Here is a 20,623-nt window from a genome sequence, read left to right on the forward strand (position 1 = left end):
ACTGTAACAGTTGATTCATAATGACATCCAGGTTGAGCTGACTGTAACAGTTGATTCATAATGACGTCCAGGTTGAGCTGACTGTAACAGTTGATTCATAATGACATCCAGGTTGAGCTGACTGTAACAGTTGATTCATAATGACATCCAGGTTGAGCTGACTGTAACAGTTTACAGCGTAGCTTACACCTCCTTACGCCACACAGGGTAATTTTCTCATGCTATATTTAGGTACGGCTTAGGTACACACACACACACACACACACACACACACACACACACACACACACACACACTGCATCCCACCGCCAGACCCCCAGGCAGACAGCTGTTGTAACATTTCTTCAGCTCCAGTCCTAAAGATAACAGTCTGTACTTGGCTCTCAGGTGGAGGTGACAGGGATGATATGGGTGAGATAGAGGTACAGATAGAGGTACCGATAGAGGTACCGATAGAGGTACAGGCCAGCCCCCCCCCCCCCCCCCACACACACACAGCCGATAGCAGGTTATAGGTATTTCTGCTTTTAAAGGCATTATCCCATTGAGCCACCGTATGTAGTGTTTACCGTGAGCGGGATCTCCCTGAACCCGGAAAACATTGCCTTTGAAAAGCCTCACTGCCTCTCTAACCTTAAGTATTCATGTAGTGAGCTTGTGGGTTCCTGACTGTCTGGTTTCCTGCTTCACACAAACACTACAGGCCAGGCTTTTAATCAACTGGTCCCACTTTAATTTATTCACCTTTCAATGACGTGCTGTACATAATGTATTTATCTATTTATTTATTTATTGACTGAGGATTGTGATTGGTTGAGACAGTCTTTCAGCCAAACAGACCCGTTTAAAGCTGAGCCTGTTGGTTTGTCGTGTGTCATGATACTGGTCAGCGGGTGGCTCATTTAGGTGATGGGCAAATCTGAAATGGCTCCCTGTTACCTATGTAGTGCACTACTTTGAGCCAAAAGAAGTGCCCTATTTGAGGAAGGAATATGTATAGGAATAGTAAAGGAATAAGAGGAACCTTTGAGCAATACCTGAAGAACCTATTCCCTACATAGAACAAGTCAACTACTTGGCCAATAGGAGGAATTCTAGCTCTTAGCTGTGGCTGCTGGTCCACTAGTGGATTCTAGCTCTTAGCTGTGGCTGCTGGTCCACTAGAGGATTCTAGCTCTTAGCTGTGGCTGCTGGTCCACTAGTGGATTCTAGCTCTTAGCTGTGGCTGCTGGTCCACTAGGGGATACTAGCTCTTAGCTGTGGCTGCTGGTCCACTAGAGGATTCTAGTTCTTAGCTGCCGGTCCACTAGGTGATTCTAGCTCTTAGCTGTGGCTGCTGGTCCACTAGGGGATTCTAGCTCTTAGCTGCTGGTCCCCTAGGGGATTCTAGCTCTTAGCTGTGGCTGCTGGTCCACTAGGGGATTCTAGCTCTTAGCTGTGGCTGCTGGTCCCCTAGGGGATTCTAGCTCTTAGCTGTGGCTGCTGGTCCACTAGGGGATACTAGCTCTTAGCTGTGGCTGCTGGTCCACTAGGGGAATCTAGCTCTTCGCTGTGGCTGCTGGTCCACTAGGGGATTCTAGCTCTTAGCTGCTGGTCCACTAGGTGATTCTAGCTCTTAGCCGTGGCTGCTGGTCCACTAGGGGATTCTAGCTCTTAGCTGTGGCTGCTGGTCCACTAGGGGATTCTAGCTCTTAGCTGAGGCTGCTGGTCCACTAGGGGATTCTAGCTCTTAGCTGTGGCTGCTGGTCCCCTAGGGGATTCTAGCTCTTAGCTGTGGCTGCTGGTCCACTAGGGGATTCTAGCTCTTAGCTGTGGCTGCTGGTCCACTAGGGGATTCTAGCTCTTAGCTGCTGGTCCACTAGGAGATTCTAGCTCTTAGCTGTGGCTGCTGGTCCACTAGGGGATTCTAGCTCTTAGCTGTGGCTGCTGGTCCACTAGGGGATTCTAGCTCTTAGCTGAGGCTGCTGGTCCACTAGGGGATTCTAGCTCTTAGCTGTGGATGCTGGTCCACTAGTGGATTCTAGCTCTTAGCTGTGGCTACTGGTCCACTAGGGGATTCTAGCTCTTAGCTGTGGCTGCTAGTCCACTAGGGGATTCTAGCTCTTAGCTGTGGCTGCTAGTCCACTAGGGGATTCTATTTTTGTTCTGATAGCTATCTTGACTTTTGTGTCCAGCTTTACTTCAACAGTACTTGATTGCAATTTTATAAATTCACATTGAATCTCGAGAGTGCTGTGAAAATAGTGAGCTGTTGTGGGCTTACAGATTTGTAACGTCCGGGAGAGCCCAGCACAGAATGTTTTCTTTCAGTAGTCTTTTTCCCGACCCCTAGCTAAGCTAGCAGGATTGGTTAGCTTAGCTAGCTGCATACTGTCAGTTTAGCTAGGATAGCTGGATTGGTTAGCTTAGCTAGCTGCATACTGTCAGTTTAGCTAGGTAGGATAGCTGGATTGGTTAGCTTAGCTAGCTGCATACTGTCAGTTTAGCTAGGATAGCTGGATTGGTTAGCTTAGCTAGCTGCATACTGTCAGTTTAGCTAGGTAGGATAGCTGGATTGATTAGCTTAGCTAGCTGCATACTGTCAGTTTAGCTAGGATAGCTGGATTGGTTAGCTTAGCTAGCTGCATACTGCCAGTTTAGCTAGGATAGCTGGATTGGTTAGCTTAGCTAGCTGCATACTGCCAGTTTAGCTAGGATAGCTGGATTGGTTAATTTAGCTAGCTGCAAAATGGCTGGATTACTGACATCATCACTCCCCAACCTCAACCCTGTACAGCTCTACTGTACACTGGACATACTGTACTGTACCTATGTTAAGGCCAAGCACCAAGCTGACAGCACTCCCCCCTCTCCCCTCTATCTCTAACAGAATAACTGTCCAGGGGCATTTGTCATCACCCACCAATTATCTCTCTCTCCCTCTCCCCCTCTCTCTCTCTCTCTCTCCCTCTCCCCCTCTCCCTCTCTCTCCCTCTCTCTCTCCCCCTCTCTCCCTCTCCCTCTCTCTCCCCCTCTCTCCATATCCTTCTCTCTCTCTCTCTCTCTCTCTCCCTCTCTCCCTCTCTCCCTCTCTCCCCCTCTCTCTCCTTCTGTCTAACAGAGGAAGAGTCCAGGGACATGTTCGATGTATTTTTTTCCCACATGGTGACCAACCCAACAGGTTAAAACTCTGTACTGAATAAGACACTGTATAATAATTATAACAATAAAAGTATGTTGTAAGTCCTTCTGATTGACACAAGAGGAACATGTTCAGAGGGTTAAAACACATCAGTCTCCAGAACACTGTCAACAACTGGGAGGGACACTGGTCTGTTACGTAGAGCATCTGAAGACAGGACAGAAACATGCTATTCAGAAGGTCTATGGAGGGAAAACAGTTGATGACTGAACATGTGACTTCTATCCAGGTCTCCATTGGTTCAACTGTTTCAGTTTAAACTGAGTTTACAGTTTAAACTGAGTTTACAGTGATCTGCCCGATACGGTATGGTGGCCTGGGAGGGACACTGGTCTATGGGGTATTTAGGGCCCGGGATTCCATCCATAGAGAACTCTCGGCTATGCAGCTTTTACAGTGATCTGCCCGATACGGTACGGTGGCCTGGGAGGGACACTGGTCTTTTACAGGCTCATGTTACTCTTAGGGACGACTGTACTCTACACCTCGTGTCTGTCTACCACACTCCCTTACCTACATTCCTGTATAATGGGTACTATTTTGGTATCTCTCTGTTTATTATTTGTGACACAGAGGTCATATGGAGATGTGTTTTTTGGAGGGTTTGTTTCTTTTATTATGTTTTGCTCATTTTGTTTTTGTGTAAATACTGATACTGTGGTGATGATATGAAACATTTGATTGGACAGGAGAGAAAGTGGTGTGGTGAATCTAATGGATTTGATTGGACGGGAGAGAAAGCGGTGTGGTGAATCTAATGGATTTGATTGGACGGGAGAGAAAGCGGTGTGGTGAATCTAATGGATTTGATTGGACGGGAGAGAAAGCGGTGTGGTGAATCTAAAGGATTTGATTGGACGGGAGAGAAAGCGGTGTGGTGAATCTAATGGATTTGATTGGACGGGAGAGAAAGTGGTGTGGTGAATCTAAAGGATTTGATTGGACGGGAGAGAAAGTGGTGTGGTGAATCTAAAGGATTTGATTGGACAGGAGAGAAAGTGGTGTGGTGAATCTAATGGATTTGATTGGACGGGAGAGAAAGAGGTGTGGTGATTCTAATGGATTTGTTTGGACGGGAGAGAAAGAGGTGTGGTGATTCTAATGGATTTGATTGGGTCGGGAGAGAAAGAGGTGTGGTGATTCTGAAGGATGGCTGCAGTGCCTTGTCAGAGAGCAGTTGTTGTTTTTTGACACGGTATTTGGTTCCAGTCTGCACCGTTTTAGTAAAAGTTGTACAAAACTAAACCGCGTGCCTCATCTCCTTCCTTTCATCCTCCTACATTGCCATTTTAGCCAAGGCTTTTATTCAAAGCAACTCACAGTGGTTCGCACCTGCATTTTTATACACATGTGACAACAATTGTTGTTGTGATGCAACTTATATTTATGTGAAGGTTTGTCCCCCAACAGTTTTTATGCAGATAACCTGCCACTCTTATCACGACTGCTGTGCCAAACGCGTCGTACATCGGCCGTACAACTTGTGTACGTGGCCTTATAGGGAGAACCTCCATTGCTGTTTCCGTGATCCCTCGCATCCTCTCTCTCTCTCTCTCTCTCTCCTCACCGCCTCCTCAAAACCCATTGGATGAGAAGGTCAGAGAGGTCCCTCCTGTTTGGCATTCTCATCCAACGGGGGTTTTTGAGAAAGAGGCGAGGAGAACGGGCTTTGAGGAATCCAGGAAATGCGATGGTGATTCTCCCTGTTGTTTGTGAGTTGTGAGTCACAGGGGCCCCACCACTCAGACCTGTAACAGGGACAATCATTTGATGGTAGATCAACGGTGTTTATTGATGTGTAAAACAAGGGTCTATCAGGAGGCAGCGTACAGAACATTAGGCTACAGCACTATAAAACATCAGAGACAGGAGATAAACAACAACACAAACATTGTCACGTCACGGGTGGGTGTGTGTGTGAGTGTGTGTGTGTGTGTGTGTGTGTGTGTGTGTGTGTGTGTCTGTGTGTGTGTGAGTGTGTGTCTGTGTGTGTGTGTGTGTGTGTGTGTGTGTGTGTGTGTGTGTGTGAGTGTGGGTGTGTGTCTGTGTGTGTGTGTGTGTGTGTGTGTGTGTGTGTGTGTGTGTGTATTTATAGGCAGCCCACAGAGGAAGAGGCTGTGTACCAGGTCAACACTAGGTATGTAAATGAGGGAATCGATGTACCTTTTTTAATGGACAACAGTGGGTGATGATCTAGTGATCGATCGGGTCTAAAAACAGACAGCTGATCAGTAGTTAAAGAAGAGGCAGTCAGTCTGTGAGGACAGGACAGGAAATGGGGAAAAACACACACACACCCGGTTGTCACAGGACCCGTTTCCCCAACACAGATTAAGCCTATAGTCCCGGACTACGAGACACGTTCACTGGAGAAGGCTTATAGGACGAAGTGGGCTTTAATCTGTGTGAACGGAAAAACGTTCCTCCTAGCATCACATTTCACATGTCAACGTTAAAACAGGAAGTTGGGGGTCTCTAAGTTACAGTTAGGCACATTCAAAGCCATAAAACAGAGGAGGGTAACCTGGTCTAATCTAATCCTGTCTGAATCATTTATTGTTATCTCCCATAACATAGTATCATTGAGAGCTACTGGGAATTTTGCAATCCGAGACACTTTGGTGAGAGAGAGAGTACAGTTTGTGTCCTCTTGCCTCTGACTCCCGGGGTCATTCCTCCACTTGGCCTCTAGGTGGAGCCCTCTCTCCAAACAGCACAGCTCGCCATCGGGGAAGGAGACAGAAGGGATCTATAAAGGAGGTCCCTCTATACACAACACAGGAAGACCCCTGGAGGTTAACTGGACTGTGTACGTATGGATGGACACGTGTGTATGGATAGGTATGTGTGGATCGACGTTTACCGCAGGTGGAAAAGGTAACAAAACCAAAAATACCTTTCTGGAAAAAAATACATTTTCTTATTTTTTTAAGTCAACATGCGTATTAAATGAAATGCAGCGTCTGAATATATTACAGGCCTACGCCCGTGTTATAGAGAGAGGTTCATAAACCATACACAGGCTAGGCTACGGCTCTGACAGTATTCAGACAGTGTTATAGAGAGAGGTTCATAAGCCATACACAGGCTAGGCTACGGCTCTGACAGTATTCAGACCGTGTTATAGAGAGAGGTTCATAACACCATACACAGGCTAGGCTACGGCTCTGACAGTATTCAGACCGTGTTATAGAGAGAGGATCATAAGCCATACACAGGCTAGGCTACAGCTCTGACAGTATTCAGACCGTGTTATAGAGAGAGGATCATAAGCCATACACAGGCTAGGCTACGGCTCTGACAGTATTCAGACAGTGTTATAGAGAGAGGTTCATAAACCATACACAGGCTAGGCTACGGCTCTGACAGTATTCAGACCGTGTTATAGAGAGAGGATCATAAGCCATACACAGGCTAGGCTACGGCTCTGACAGTATTCAGACCGTGTTTTATAAAGGCTGCCATCCTTTGAGAGATGGAGAAACAGAGAGGAATTCAAGCAAAGCCACACTGCAGGATTTCACACAGTAGCAAACAGACCACGAACTCATTTCACGGAGGACAGAGTGTCTGCAGGTTTTCGCCACAACCCTCGTTCTTGCTGGAGGAATTAAGGTCACTAATTAGTAAGGATCTCCCTTCATCTGGTTGTCTAGGTTTTAATTGAATTGGGAAAAAACTAAAACACACAGACACTCGACCCTCGGTAGAATACAGGAGGCTGCAGCTGAATGGACGTGGGTACTGTAGAATACAGGAGGCTGTAGCTGAATGGACGTGGGTACTGTAGAATACAGGAGGCTGTAGCTGAATGGACGTGGGTACTGTAGAATACAGAAGGCTGTAGCTGAATGGACCTGGGTACTGTAGAATACAGGAGGCTGTAGCTGAATGGACGTGGGTACTGTAGAATACAGGAGGCTGCAGCTGAATGGACGTGGGTACTGTAGAATACAGGAGGCTGCAGCTGAATGGACGTGGGTACTGTAGAATACAGGAGGCTGCAGCTGAATGGACGTGGGTACTGTAGAATACAGGAGGCTGCAGCTGAATGGACGTGGGTACTGTAGAATACAGGAGGCTGCAGCTGAATGGACGTGGGTACTGTAGAATACAGGAGGCTGTAGCTGAATGGACGTGGGTACTGTAGAATACAGGAGGCTGTAGCTGAATGGACCTGGGTACTGTAGAATACAGGAGGCTGTTGCTGTGTTAGCTACAGTATACTGTAGAATACAGGAGGCTGTAGTTGAATGGACGTGGGTACTGTAGAATACAGGAGGCTGTAGCTGTGTTACCTACAGTATACTGTAGACACAGGAGGCTGTAGCTGAATGGACCTGGGTACTGTAGAATACAGGAGGCTGTTGCTGTGTTAGCTACAGTATACTGTAGAATACAGGAGGCTGTAGCTGTGTTACCTACAGTATACTGTAGAATACAGGAGGCTGTAGCTGTGTTACCTACAGTATACTGTAGACACAGGAGGCTGTAGCTGAATGGACCTGGGTACTGTAGAATACAGGAGGCTGTAGTTGAATGGACGTGGGTACTGTAGAATACAGGAGGCTGTAGCTGAATGGACCTGGGTACTGTAGAATACAGGAGGCTGTAGCTGAATGGACCTGGGTACTGTAGAATACAGGAGGCTGTAGCTGTGTTACCTACAGTATACTGTAGAAACAGGAGGCTGTAGTTGAATGGACGTGGGTACTGTAGAATACAGGAGGCTGTAGCTGTGTTAGCTACAGTATACTGTAGAAACAGGAGGCTGTAGCTGTGTTAGCTACAGTATACTGTAGAAACAGGAGGCTGTAGCTGTGTTAGCTACAGTATACTGTAGAAACAGGAGGCTGTAGCTGTGTTAGCTACAGTATACTGTAGAAACAGGAGGCTGTAGCTGTGTTAGCTACAGTATACTGTAAATCACTCTCAGGCAGGTGATTCCAGTATTCTGAATTCCAGGGTAGTATGAGTGTAAACAATGATACTGCATAAACATATATATTATGTATTGCAGAAACAACATTGTCTGAGCACATAACACACCTCCTCCTCTCTCTCCCCTCTCTGTTTTTTCTCTCTCTCTCTCTCTCCATCCCTCTCTCTCTCCATCTCTCACCCTACCTCTCTCTCTCTCTCTCTCTCTGTTTTCATTTCTCTCTCCATCCCCCACTCTCCCCCCCTCCATCCATCAATCTCCCCCCTCAATCCATCAATCCCCCCCTCTCCATCCCACACTCTCCCCCATTGTTTTTCTCTCTCCATCCCTCACTCTCCCCCACTGTTTTTCTCTCTCATCCCTCACTCTCCCCCACTGTTTTTCTCTCTCCATCCCTCACTCTCCCCCTCTCCATCTCTCACTCTCCCCCTCTCCATCCCTCACTCTCCCCCTCTGTTTCTCTCTCTCCATGTATCTCTGCTCTTCCAGCCCTGTGTGACCCTGCTTCCAGGACATATAAACTCATTCTGAGAAAATATATATTCATATATGAAGTTTAAATGCATTTCTTATCAATAATGTCTTTAGTAAAACTCAATAAAATGTTCAAAATCCAAGGTGTGGTGGCCACCGAAAACATCTCTCCTTTGTTAAAAAAAAAAAGTTCCTCTTTCTTTCTTTCGCTCTCTTTCTCGTGTTCCGATTGGGGGAAACGGTCGACCAACCATTTTGCAGTCAAAACAGGAAACAGGAAGCTGTGAGCAGGAAGCTGGAGCTGCTGCTGTGTGCGGCGCACTCTGTGGTCCCCCTCAGAGGTGGCTCTCTGATTCGCTCCTGTCCGAGGTTCCATTGGTTCCGTTGGTTCCGTGGGTCCCGTTCTCCATTGGAAAGCAGGACAGGGCCAGACCGTGGACGGTCAGGTTACTCTCGTTCAGTCTCCTGACGCGGAATGTCTCATAGTGGATGTTGTGGGTCACGTCCTTCAGGTCCTGCAGGTGGGACCTTTAAGGACACACAGACAAACACAAAAACACTCAATGCATGTTTATTTATGTAAATAGGTTAAAATATTGTAGACAAAAACACAAACAGCATCAGGGCAGATAGACAGTTGAACAACAGATGATTAAGGATAGACAGCTGATATGATGAAGGATAGACAGCTGATATGATGGATGATGAAGGATAGACAGCTGATATGATGAAGGATAGACAGCTGATATGATGGATGATGAAGGTCAGACAGCTGATATAATGGATGATGAAGGTTAGACAACTGATATGATGGATGATGAAGGATAGACAGCTGATAAGATGGATGATGAAGGACAGACAGCTGATATGATGAAGGACAGACAGCTGATATGATGAAGGATAGACAGCTGATATGATGAAGGACAGACAGCTGATATGATTAAGGATAGACAGCTGATATGATGAAGGATAGACAGCTGATATAATGGATGATGAAGGTTAGACAACTGATATGATGGATGATGAAGGATAGACAGCTGATAAGATGGATGATGAAGGACAGACAGCTGATATGATGAAGGGAGCTGATATGATGAAGGATAGACAGCTGATATGATGAAGGACAGACAGCTGATATGATTAAGGATAGACAGCTGATATGATGGATGATGAAGGACAGACAGCTGATATAATGGATGATGAAGGTTAGACAACTGATATGATGGATGATGAAGGATAGACAGCTGATATGATGGATGATGAAGGATAGACAGCTGATATGACGGATGATGAAGGATAGACAGCTGATATGATGAAGGACAGACAGCTGATATGATGAAGGACAGACAGCTGAGATGATGAAGGATAGACAGCTGATATGATGAAGGACAGACAGCTGATATGATGAAGGATAGACAGCTGATATGATGGTTGATGAAGGATAGACAGCTGATATAATGGATGATGAAGACTAGACAGCTGATGGATGATGAAGGACAGACAGCTGATATAATGGATGATGAAGGACGGACAACTGATATAATGGATGATGAAGGATAGCTGATATGATGGATGATGAAGGATAGACAGCTGATATGATGGATGATGAAGGATAGACAACTGATGTGATGGATGATGAAGGACAGACAGCTGATATGATGGATGATGAAGGACAGACAGCTGATATAATGGATGATGAAGGACAGACAGCTGATATAATGGATGATGAAGACTAGACAGCTGATGGATGATGAAGGACAGACAGCTGATATAATGGATGATGAAGGTTAGACAACTGATATAATGGATGATGAAGGATAGCTGATATGATGGATGATGAAGGATAGACAGCTGATATGATGGATGATGAAGGATAGACAGCTGATATGATGGATGATGAAGGATAGACAACTGATATAATGGATGATGAAAGATAGCTGATATGATGGATGATGAAGGATAGACAGCTGATATGATGGATGATGAAGGACAGACAGCTGATATGATGAAGGACAGACAGCTGATATGATGAAGGATAGACAGCTGATATGATGAAGGACAGACAGCTGATATGATGAAGGACAGACAGCTGATAAGATGGATGATGAAGGATAGACAGCTGATATGGTGGATGATGAAGGATAGACAGCTGATATGAAGGATGATGAAGGATAGACAGCTGATATGATGAAGGACAGACAGCTGATATGATGGATGATGAAGGACAGACAGCTGATAAGATGGATGATGAAGGATATACAGCTGATATGATGGATGATGAAGGAAGACAGCTGATATGATGAAGGACAAACAGCTGATACGATGAAGGATAGACAGCTGATATAATGGATGATGAAGGACAGACAGCTGATATGATGGATGATGAAGGATAGACAGCTGATATGATGAATGATGAAGGATAGACAGCTGATATGATGGATGATGAAGGACAGACAGCTGATAAGATGGACGATGAAGGATAGACAGCTGATATGATGGATGATGAAGGATAGACAGCTGATATGATGGATGATGAAGGATAGACAGCTTATATGATGAAGGACAGACAGCTGATATGATGAAGGACAGACAGCTGATATGATGAAGGACAGACAGCTGATATGATGGATGATGAAGGATAGACAGCTGATATGATGGATGATGAAGGATAGACAGCTGATATGATGGATGATGAAGGATAGACAGCTGATATGATGGATGATGAAGGACAGACAGCTGATATGATGGATGATGAAGGATAGACAGCTGATATGATGGATGATGAAGGACAGACAGCTGATATGATGGATGATGAAGGATAGACAGCTGATATGATGGATGATGAAGGATAGACAGCTGATATGATGGATGATGAAGGATAGACAACTGAACAACAGATGATGGAGGCTTGGACCTCTAGACCACCCCAGGCAGCATAGCATGTGTACATGTGGTCCAGAGACAGAGGCCTGGACCTCTAGACCACCCCAACTAGCATGCGTGTGTACATGTGGTCCAGAGACAGAGGCCTGGACCTCTAGACCACCCCAGGCAGCATGCGTGTGTACATGTGGTCCAGAGACAGAGGCCTGGACCTCTAGACCACCCCAACTAGCATGCGTGTGTACATGTGGTCCAGAGACAGAGGCCTGGACCTCTAGACCACCCCAGGCAGCATAGCATGTGTGTACATGTGGTCCAGAGGCAGAGGCCTGGACCTCTAGACCACCCCAGGCAGCATGCGTGTGTACATGTGGTCCAGAGACAGAGGCCTGGACCTCTAGACCACCCCAACTAGCATGCGTGTGTACATGTGGTCCAGAGACAGAGGCCTGGACCTCTAGACCACCCCAGGCAGCATAGCATGTGTGTACATGTGGTCCAGAGGCAGAGGCCTGGAGCTCTAGACCACCCCAGGCAGCATAGCATGTGTGTACATGTGGTCCAGAGGCAGAGGCCTGGACCTCTAGACCACCCCAGGCAGCATAGCATGTGTGTACATGTGGTCCAGAGGCAGAGGCCTGGACCTCTAGACCACCCCAACTAGCATGTGTGTGTACATGTGGTCCAGAGGCAGAGGCCTGGACCTCTAGACCACCCCAACTAGCATGCGTGTGTACATACATGTGGTCCAGAGGCAGAGGCCTGGACCTCTAGACCACCCCAACTAGCATGCGTGTGTACATACATGTGGGGGTGAGTGGTTGTATGTGTAACTGGAACTCACCTAATCAGCAGGTCTCTCAAGTTGGTAAACTCACAATGTGCCACGTTTTCAACTATGGACAGACAGAATAGAACAGACTGATTAAAACAGGTTAAAACCAGTCATTGCACCACATCCATGGAACACCAGCCCTTTGTCTCTCTTTCTCTCTCTCTCTCTCTTTCAATTCAATGTCAATTTAAGGGATTTATTGTCATTGAGAAACATATGTTTACATTGTCAAAGCAAGTGAAATAGATAATAAACTAAAGTGAAATAAACAAATAAAAAAATTTACAGGCAAACATTACATTCCAAAAGAATAAAGACTTTTCAAATCTCTCTCTCTCAGTCGCTCTCTCTCTCTCTCTCTCAGTCTCTCTCTCTCTCTCTCTCTCTCAGTCTCTCTCTCTCTCTCTCTCTCAGTCGCTCTCTCTCTCTCTCTCTCAGTCTCTCTCTCTCTCTCTCTCAGTCTCTCTCTCCCTCTCTCTCTCTCTCTCTCAGTCTCTCTCTCTCTCTCTCTCTCTCTCAGTCTCTCTCCACTCATCACTGTAAAACGCTCCCTGAAACACTTCAGCGAGCAGGCCTTTCTAATCGACCTGGCCGGGGTATCCTGGAAGGATATTGATCTCATCCCGTCAGTAGAGGATGCCTGGATATTTTTAAAAAATGCCTTCCTAACCATCAAGCAGAAATTTGCTTCCTGCAACACTAACTCAAAAAAGTTCTGGGACACTGTAAAGTCCATGGAGAATAAGAACCCCTCCTCCCAGCTGCCCACTGCACTGAAGATAGGAAACACTGTCACCACTGATAAATCCACCATAATTGAGAATTTCAATAAGCATTTTTCTACGGCTGGCCATGCTTTCCACCTGGCTACTCCTACCCCGGTCAACAGCACTGCACCCCCCACAACAACTCGCCCAAGCCTTCCCCATTTCTCCTTCTCCCAAATCTGCTCAACTGATGTTCTGAATGAGCTGCAAAATCTGGACCCCTACAAATCAGCCGGGCTAGACAATCTGGACCCTTTCATTCTAAAATTATCTGCCAAAATTGTTGCCACCCCTTTTACTAGCCTGTTCAACCTCTCTTTCGTGTCGTCTGAGATTCCCAAAGATTGGAAAGCAGCTGCGGTCATCCCCCTCTTCAAAAGGGGTGACACTCTTGACCCAAACTGCTACAGACCTATATCTATCCTACCATGCCTTTCTAAGGTCTTCGAAAGCCAAGTCAACAAACAGATTACCGACCATTTCGAATCTCACCATACCTTCTCTGCTATGCAATCTGGTTTCAGAGCTGGTCATGGGTGCACCTCAGCCACGCTCAAGGTCCTAAATGATATCTTAACCGCCATCGATAAGAAACATTACTGTGCAGCCGTATTCATTGATCTGGCCAAGGCTTTCGACTCTGTCAATCACCACATCCTCATCGGCAGACTCGACAGCCTTGGTTTCTCAAATGATTGCCTCGCCTGGTTCACCAACTACTTCTCTGATAGAGTTCAGTGTGTCAAATCGGAGGGTCTGCTGTCCGGACCTCTGGCAGTCTCTATGGGGGTGCCACAGGGTTCAATTCTTGGACCGACTCTCTTCTCTGTATACATCAATGAGGTCGCTCTTGCTGCTGGTGAGTCTCTGATCCACCTCTATGCAGACGACACCATTCTGTATACTTCTGGCCCTTCTTTGGATACTGTGTTAACAACCCTCCAGGCAAGCTTCAATGCCATACAACTCTCCTTCCGTGGCCTCCAATTGCTCTTAAATACAAGTAAAACTAAATGCATGCTCTTCAACCAATCGCTACCTGTACCTACCCGCCTGTCCAACATTACTACTCTGGACGGATCCGACTTAGAATACGTGGACAACTGCAAATACTTAGGTGTCTGGTTAGACTGTAAACTCTCCTTCCAGACCCATATCAAACATCTCCAATCCAAAGTTAAATCTTGAATTGGCTTCCTATTTCGCAACAAAGCATCCTTCACTCATGCTGCCAAACATACCCTTGTAAAACTGACCATCCTACCAATCCTCGACTTTGGCGATGTCATTTACAAAATAGCCTCCAATACCCTACTCAACAAATTGGATGCAGTCTATCACAGTGCAATCCGTTTTGTCACCCAAGCCCCATATACTACCCACCATTGCGACCTGTACGCTCTCGTTGGCTGGCCCTCGCTTCATACTCGTCGCCAAACCCACTGGCTCCATGTCATCTACAAGACCCTGCTAGGTAAAGTCCCCCCTTATCTCAGCTCGCTGGTCACCATTGCATCTCCCACCTGTAGCACACGCTCCAGCAGGTATATCTCTCTAGTCACCCCCAAAACCAATTCTTTCTTTGGCCGCCTCTCCTTCCAGTTCTCTGCTGCCAATGACTGGAACGAACTACAAAAATCTCTGAAACTGGAAACACTTATCTCCCTCACTAGCTTTAAGCACCAACTGTCAGAGCAGCTCACAGATTACTGCACCTGTACATAGCCCACCTATAATTTAGCCCAAACAACTACCTCTTTCCCTACTGTATTTTATTTATTTATTTATTTTGCTCCTTTGCACCCCCATTATTTTTATTTCTACTTTGCACTTTCTCCCATTGTAAATCTACCATTCCAGTGTTTTACTTGCTATATTGTATCTACTTTGCCACCATGGCCTTTTTTTGCCTTTACCTCCCTTATCTCACCTCATTTGCTCACATTGTATATAGACTTGTTTATACGGTATTATTGACTGTATGTTTGTTTTACTCCATGTGTAACTCTGTCGTTGTATGTGTCGAACTGCTTTGCTTTATCTTGGCCAGGTCGCAATTGTAAATGAGAACTTGTTCTCAACTTGCCTACCTGGTTAAATAAAGGTGTTCTCAACTAGCCTACCTGGTTAAATAAAGGTGTAATAAAGGTGTACTACTCATTATGCATATTATTATTATTACTACTACTCATTATGCATATTATTATTACTACTACTACTCATTATGCATATTATTATTACTACTACTCATTATGCATATTATTATTACTACTACTCATTATGCACATTATTACTACTACTACTCATTATGCACATTATTACTACTACTCATTATGCATATTATTATTATTACTACTACTCATTATGCATATTATTATTACTACTACTACTCATTATGCATATTATTATTACTACTACTACTCATTATGCATATTATTATTACTACTACTACTCATTATGCATATTATTATTATTACGACTACTCATTATGCACATTATTACTACTACTCATTATGCATATTATTATTACTACTCATTATGCATATTGTTATTACTACTACTCATTATGCATATTATTATTACTACTACTCATTATGCATATTATTATTACTACTACTCATTATGCACATTATTACTACTACTCATTATGCATATTATTATTATTACTACTACTCATTATGCATCATATGATTACTACTACTCATTATGCATATTATTATTACTACTACTCATTATGCACATTATTACTACTACTCATTATGCATATTATTATTACTACTCATTATGCGTATTGTTATTACTACTACTCATTATGCATATTATTATTACTACTACTCATTATGCATATTATTACTACTACTCATTATGCACATTATTACTACTACTCATTATGCATATTATTATTACTACTCATTATGCATATTATTACTACTACTACTACTCATTATGCACATTATTACTACTACTCATTATGCATATTATTATTACTACTCATTATTCATATTATTATTACTACTACTACTCATTATGCATATTATTATTATTATTACTACTACTCATTATGCATATTATTATTATTATTACTACTATTCATTATGCATATTATTATTATTATTACTACTACTCATTATGCATATTATTATTACTACTACTCATTATGCAGATTATTACTACTACTACTACTCATTATGCATATTATTATTATTATTATTACTACTACTCATTATGCATATTATTATTATTATTACTACTACGCATTATGCATATTATTATTACTACTACTACTCATTATGCATATTATTATTACTACTACTCATTATGCATATTATTACTATTATTACTATCACTACTCATTATGCATATTATTATTATTATTACTACTACTATTATTATTATTATTATTACTACTACTCATTATGCATATTATTATTACTACTACTATTATTATTATTATTACTACTACTCATTATGCATATTATTAGGTGTTCAGAAACAAAACCAAATAATTCTATGATTCAGGCATATTATTAGTAATAATCCCAGTCAATCTACACTCTATGATTCAGGCATATTATTAGTAATAATCCCAGTCAATGTCCACTCTATGATTTAGGCATATTATTAGTAATAATCCCAGTCAATCTCCACTCTGTGATTTAGGCATATTTTTAGTAATAATCCCAGTCAATCTCCACTCTGTGATTCAGGTTGTATGTATAAATATGGCAAATAAACTCAAAACATGAAACACATCATCCGTAATAATGTAAACACACTGGCCCTCTATGATAATGTGTTGATCATGTAAACACACTGGCTCTCTATGATAATGTGTTGATCATGTAAACACACTGGCTCTCTGTGATCATGTATTTATAATGTAAACACACTCTTCCTCTGTGATAATGTGTTGATCATGTAAACACACTCTCCCTCTATGATAATGTATTGATAATGTAAACACACTGACCCTCTATGATAATGTATTGATAATGTAAACACACTGACCCTCTATGATAATGTATTGATAATGTAAACACACTCACCCTCTATGATGCCCCATTTGGTTTTCCTGCCCAGGACCTTGTTCCCGTTTACCTGGTGTTCCTTGTCTGTCCCCACCACCGCAAACGGAATGTTTTCCTGCACACAGAATACCAGGAGAGGGGAAAGGTAAGAGGGGAGTACCAGGAGAGGACCAGACAGGGGAAAGGTAAGAGGGGAGTACCAGGAGAGGAGTACCAGGAGAGGAGTACCAGGAGAGGACCAGACAGGGGAAAGGCAAGAGAGGAGTACCAGGAGAGGACCAGACAAGGGAAAGGTAAGAGAGGAGTACCAGGAGAGGACCAGACAGGGGAAAGGTAAGAGAGGAGTACCAGGAGAGGACCAGACAGGGGAAAGGTAAGAGAGGAGTACCAGGAGAGGAGTACCAGGAGAGGACCAGACAGGGGAAAGGTAAGAGAGGAGTACCAAGAGAGGACCAGACAGGGGAAAGGTAAGAGAGGAGTACCAGGAGAGGACCAGACAGGGGAAAGGTAAGAGAGGAGTACCAGGAGAGGACCAGACAGGGGAAAGGTAAGAGAGGAGTACCAGGAGAGGAGTACCAGGAGAGGAGTACCAGGAGAGGACCAGACAGGGAAAGGTAAGAGAGGAGTACCAGGAGAGGACCAGACAGGGGAAAGGTAAGAGAGGAGTACCAGGAGAGGACCAGACAGGGGAAAGGTAAGAGAGGAGTACCAGGAGAGGACCAGACAGGGGAAAGGTAAGAGAGGAGTACCAGGAGAGGAGTACCAGGAGAGGAGTACCAGGAGAGGACCAGACAGGGGAAAGGTAAGAGAGGAGTACCAGGAGAGGAGTACCAGGAGAGGACCAGACAAGGGAAAGGTAAGAGAGGAGTACCAGGAGAGGACCAGACAGGGGAAAGGTAAGAGAGGAGTACCAGGAGAGGACCAGACAGGGGAAAGGTAAGAGAGGAGTACCAGGAGAGGAGTACCAGGAGAGGAGTACCAGGAGAGGACCAGACAGGGGAAAGGTAAGAGAGGAGTACCAGGAGAGGAGTATCAGGAGAGGACCAGACAGGGGAAAGGTAAGAGAGGAGTACCAGGAGAGGAGTACCAGGAGAGGACCAGACAAGGGAAAGGTAAGAGAGGAGTACCAGGAGAGGACCAGACAGGGGAAAGGTAAGAGAGGAGTACCAGGAGAGGACCAGACAGGGGAAAGGTAAGAGAAGAGTACCAGGAGAGGAGTACCAGGAGAGGAGTACCAGGAGAGGACCAGACAGGGGAAAGGTAAGAGGGGAGTACCAGGAGAGGAGTTGACACCAAACCCTGGTCCCAGAACTATACTGTTATGTGCTTTGGCCACTGAGTTCCTTTGACTATCGCTGCCAAACTGCTTTCAAGTGTGACTTGTAAAATGTGTGTGTGTGTGTGTGTGTGTCTCACCCTGATCTTGTCGTTGAGTATCCTGTCCTCTGGATCTTCGTCGTACTCAGTCTGAGGGTAGACTCGGATCCCATTGGCCTTCAGGTCCTGTCTTATCTACACAGGGGTCAGATGGCAGGGGTTACAGGGGTCATTCAGAGGTCATGAGGTCAACATGATGACACAGATGTGTACATGCTACTATTGTGTACGGGTGTCCCTGTTCCTGGAGTACCCTCCTGTAGGTTTTAACTCCAACCCTGTTCCTGGAGAACTACCCTCCTGTAGGTTTTAACTCCAACCCTGTTCCTGGAGATACCCTCCTGTAAGGTTTTAACTCCAACCCTGTTCCTGGAGAGCTACCCTCCTGTAGGTTTTAACTCCAACCCTGTTCCTGGAGAACTACCCTCCTGTAGGTTTACACAGGGCGCTCTTACCCTGTTCCTGGAGATACCCTCCTGTAAGGTTTTAACTCCAACCCTGTTCCTGGAGAGATACCCTCCTGTAGGTTTTAACTCCTGTAAGGTTTTAACTCCAACCCTGTTCCTGGAGAGATACCCTCCTGTAGGTTTTAACTCCAACCCTGTTCCTGGAGAGATACCCTCCTGTGGGTTTTAACTCCAACCCTGTTCCTGGAGAGATACCCTCCTGTAGGTTTTAACTCCAACAACGTTCCTGGAGAGATACCCTCCTGTAGGTTTTAACTCCAACCCTGTTCCTGGAGCTAAATGTTAGAATTAAACAGCTATTGCCCACTCAATGTGAATCAGAATCAGGAGGGTAGGTAGATCTCCGTAACAGGGTTGTAGAGCCCTGGTATAAACCTACAGGAGGGTAGGTAGATCTCCAGAACAGGGTTGTAGAGCCCTGGTATAAACCTACAGGAGGGTAGGTAGATCTCCAGAACAGGAACAGGGTTGTAGAGCCCTGGTATAAACCTGCAGGAGGGTAGGTAGATCTCCAGAACAGGGTTGTAGAGCCCTGGTATAAACCTACAGGAGGGTAGGTAGATCTCCAGAACAGGGTTGTAGAGCCCGGGTATAAACCTACAGGAGGGTAGGGAGATCTCCACAACAGGGTTGTAGAGCCCTGGTATAAACCTACAGGAGGGTAGGTAGATCTCCAGAACAGGGTTGTAGAGCCCTGGTATAAACCTACAGGAGGGTATGTAGATCTCCAGAACAGGGTTGTAAGAGCCCTGGTATAAACCTACAGGAGGGTAGGTAGATCTCCAGAACAGGAACAGGGTTGTAAGAGCCCTGGTATAAACCTACAGGAGGGTAGGTAGATCTCCAGAACAGGGTTGTAAGAGCCCTGGTATAAACCTACAGGAGGGTAGGTAGATCTCCAGAACAGGGTTGTAGAGCCCTGGTATAAACCTACAGGAGGGGAGGTAGATCTTCAGAACAGGAACAAGGTTGTAGAGCCCTGGTATAAACCTACAGGAGGGTAGGTAGATCTCCAGAACAGGGTTGTAGAGCCCTGGTATAAACATACAGGAGGGTAGGTAGATCTCCAGAACAGGGTTGTAGAGCCCTGGTATAAACCTACAGGAGGGTAGGTAGATCTCCAGAACAGGGTTGTAGAGCCCTGGTATAAACCTACAGGAGGGTAGGTAGATCTCCAGAACAGGAACAGGGTTGTAGAGCCCTGGTATAAACCTACATGAGGGTAGGTAGATCTCCAGAGCAGGGTTGTAGAGCCCTGGTATAAACCTACAAGAGGGTAGGTAGATCTCCAGAACAGGAACAGGGTTGTAGAGCCCTGTTATAAACCTACAGGAGGGTAGGTAGATCTCCAGAACAGGGTTGTAGAGCCCTGGTATAAACCTACCGGAGGGGAGGTAGATCTCCAGAACAGGGTTGTAGAGCCCTGGTATAAACCTACAGGAGGGAAGGTAGATCTCCAGAACAGGGTTGTAGAGCCCTGGTATAAACCTACAGGAGGGTAGGTAGATCTCCAGAACAGGAACAGGGTTGTAGAGCCCTGGTATAAACCTACAGGAGGGTAGGTAGATCTCCAGAACAGGGTTGTAGAGCCCTGGTATAAACCTACAGGAGGGTAGGTAGATCTCCAGAACAGGGTTGTAGAGCCCTGGTATAAACCTACATGAGGGTA

The 20,623-nt window shown here is 45.0% G+C and overlaps 1 protein-coding gene across 4 annotated transcripts in view; it reads right to left on the minus strand.

The window, feature by feature from the left end:
- Positions 1-8,778: 8,778 nt before the first annotated feature.
- The window catches only part of LOC139421775 (neuronal-specific septin-3-like), a 156,123-nt gene continuing 144,278 nt past the window's right edge, over positions 8,779-20,623 (minus strand). For all 4 annotated transcript variants that reach the window (XM_071172896.1, XM_071172899.1, XM_071172898.1 and 1 more), the window contains 4 exons: positions 18,527-18,622; positions 17,129-17,225; positions 12,325-12,376; positions 8,779-9,125 (listed from right to left, as the gene is read on the minus strand). In XM_071172896.1, coding sequence (XP_071028997.1) covers positions 8,933-9,125; positions 12,325-12,376; positions 17,129-17,225; positions 18,527-18,622 — 438 coding nt within the window. In that variant the 3' untranslated portion in view covers positions 8,779-8,932. The remainder of the gene's footprint in view (positions 9,126-12,324; positions 12,377-17,128; positions 17,226-18,526; positions 18,623-20,623) is intronic.

This window comes from Oncorhynchus clarkii, chromosome 12 (assembly GCF_045791955.1).
Source record: "Oncorhynchus clarkii lewisi isolate Uvic-CL-2024 chromosome 12, UVic_Ocla_1.0, whole genome shotgun sequence".
Taxonomy (NCBI): Eukaryota; Metazoa; Chordata; class Actinopteri; order Salmoniformes; family Salmonidae; genus Oncorhynchus; species Oncorhynchus clarkii.